General features: G+C 43.4%; 1 protein-coding gene across 1 annotated transcript in view; it reads right to left on the bottom strand.

The window, feature by feature from the left end:
* The window catches only part of LOC109919650 (venom phosphodiesterase 2-like), a 121,000-nt gene extending 119,250 nt beyond the window's left edge, over window positions 1–1,750 (bottom strand). The window contains exon 1 of the mRNA XM_048597008.1: window positions 1,295–1,750. Within this exon, the coding sequence (XP_048452965.1) occupies window positions 1,295–1,438 (144 nt within the window). The 5' untranslated portion in view covers window positions 1,439–1,750. The remainder of the gene's footprint in view (window positions 1–1,294) is intronic.
* Between the last annotated feature and the right edge of the window lie 746 nt (window positions 1,751–2,496).

Here is a 2,496-nt window from a genome sequence, read left to right as displayed (position 1 = left end):
CAGGTAGGTGCTTGTTGGAGCTCGTCCACTCCCAATTTCTGAGGAAGGGTCTTGGCCCGAAACGCCAACTTTCCTGCTCCTCTGATGCTGCTTGGCCTGCTGTGTTCATCCAGCTCTACACCTTGTTATCCCCTATTACATTGACACTGGTTTGTTTGTTTTAAACCAGAAGAGACCTGTAGCAAGTTAACTGTTCGACTTACACTGACAGAGGAAATTAAAAAGGTGCAAAAAAAATTAAGATTGACAAATTCTAAACTCAATGTTACCCTTTTAAAGGGGCCGCTGGCACAGAGAGACCTAATCAACTCTTTGGAAAGTGATGGGCTCAGTTGAGAATGCTGTTTAAATGTATACAGGATCTATGGATTTATTAATGGAAATCAGACCACATAACAATGTATTAACATCAACAATAGCTACAGAGCAGGTTTTAGGGAAAGCTCAATTTATACAAATTTAACAGACCAGAAACCAGGGGCAGCATGGCCATCTCAGTGGTTAGAACTGCTGCCTCACAGCACCAGGGATCCAAGAGTTTGCATATTCTCACCATGTCTGCATCAATTTGCTCTGAGTACTCCGGTTTCCCCTCACATTCCAAAGATGTGCAGGTTAGATAGATTGGCCATGCTAAATTGCTCATAGTGTCCAGGATGTGCAGGCTAAGTGGGTTAGCCATGGGTAATGCAGGTTTACAGGGATGGGTGGATGCTCTTTGGAAGATCGGTGTGGACTCGATGGAGCGAATGGCTTGCTTCCGCACTGAAGGGATTCTATGACCTATGAAACATAACTTGACCTCCTGCTCCAAATTTTGGGAGACCCACAGAACAGGTATAACTGGAGGAGACTTGTCTTGGGATCGGGGGAACATGAATGAGTTTTGTGATTTGTAGATTCACGTGCCTGAGGGTTAACGTACGATAGGGGTTTAAGAGGGTACGCGCTTTATTCACTGTCTCTCATAAAATACAGGGTTAGTCACCGTTTGTGCCCAGTTTATAAAGCAGAGAAAACTATTATACTTCCAATATTGCAAAGTAAATCTTAATTTGAATTAACTGCATTGATTACGACCGTTTGTTAGGAAGTATATTTGTAGCTATTTAACACATTGTACTGAGCGATAAGAAAGTCTAACAGAGAAGTTGGACGTTGGGGAGATTTTGCTGTGAAGTCAGGAATGCCTCCCTCTCTCCCTGTTCGCAGCAGTGAGCCCCAATGTGTAGCTCTCCCTTTCTCTGTCCTGGGTGATCCTTGTTGCATTCCCCAGATCACTCCCTGCACTCACCACAATGATCACTCGGCACTTGAAGCTGCATTGCTGGTTCTCTCTCTTCCCTGCGGGCTCCGATACTGGCCGCAGCATGGACGCCTGTTGCTCCTCGTTGGAGTAATGAGCTTCGTACCCTTGCCTGCCTTTCTCCGGATCCATCTCCCTCAACTTTTACAGCTCTGTGTCAAAACTAGAACGCTGCAACGGGCACCCGCATTTAACAAAAAAACAGGAGAGACGAGAAAGGCCAGAGTGATTGTGTGAAAGGTGCCGTCAGTACATCCCCCTTTGCTGTGAACGAACCAATCCCTCCGAAGTTGGTTGGTCAGGGGACCGAACAGCCTGGAGAGCTCCCTGGAAGCAGGTCTTGTAGAAAGTGAATAATACAACTTCACCACACAACCCGGGCCACTGTGTCCTGCTGCAACTGGTGCAAACCTCTTGTTATTGTTTGCGACAGTCTGGTGGACTTTTAGTTGGGAATGCAATCGCCATTTTCTTTTTGTTTACAGAAGGAATTTAAACAGAACGTGGGAAAACTTGTACCGTTTAATGGGCACGTGCACTGGCTTGTTCGCGTTTAATAAGTGTAAAATTTCAAGATCAAAAACGCTTCAGTTTTGAATTTCCCAGGGGATTTTTTAATAGCCTGCAATATATTGTTTTCATAAAATCCAAAAGAAATACGCGCTGCAATAAGCTTTCCTCAGCTATGGAGGACTGGGGCTCAGTTGGTGTATGATTTGGATCACTGCTTTTCACTTTGATCTTTGATTTCATTTATTATTGTCACATTTACCTAAGTACAGTGAAAAGTACAGATAGATCATAACATACATACCATATAAAAATCATAAGGTGATTTGATATGGGCAATGGTGAGAAATTTGGGAGAATATGGGAACAATGAAAAAGTGAGTCTCTACGTGAAGATGTTTATAAAATCATGAGCGTGGATAGGGTGAATAATTGAGGACTGTTTTTCCCAGATTAGGCAAGTCCAAAACGAGAGGGCATAGGTTTCTTTCACCTTTAAAAGAGACCTAAGAGGCAACTTTTTCATGCAGAAGGTGGTGTGTGTATGAAATGAACTGCCAGAGGAAGTGGTGGATGCTGGTACAATTACAACATTTAAAAGGCATCTGGATGGATATATGAATAGGAAGGGTTTCGAGGGATATTAGCCAAATGCTAGCAAATGGGACTAGATTAATTTA

This window comes from Rhincodon typus, chromosome 5, assembly GCF_021869965.1.
Source record: "Rhincodon typus isolate 14 chromosome 5, sRhiTyp1.1, whole genome shotgun sequence".
Lineage (NCBI taxonomy): Eukaryota > Metazoa > Chordata > Chondrichthyes > Orectolobiformes > Rhincodontidae > Rhincodon > Rhincodon typus.
This window is presented reverse-complemented; position numbering and strand designations above follow the sequence as displayed.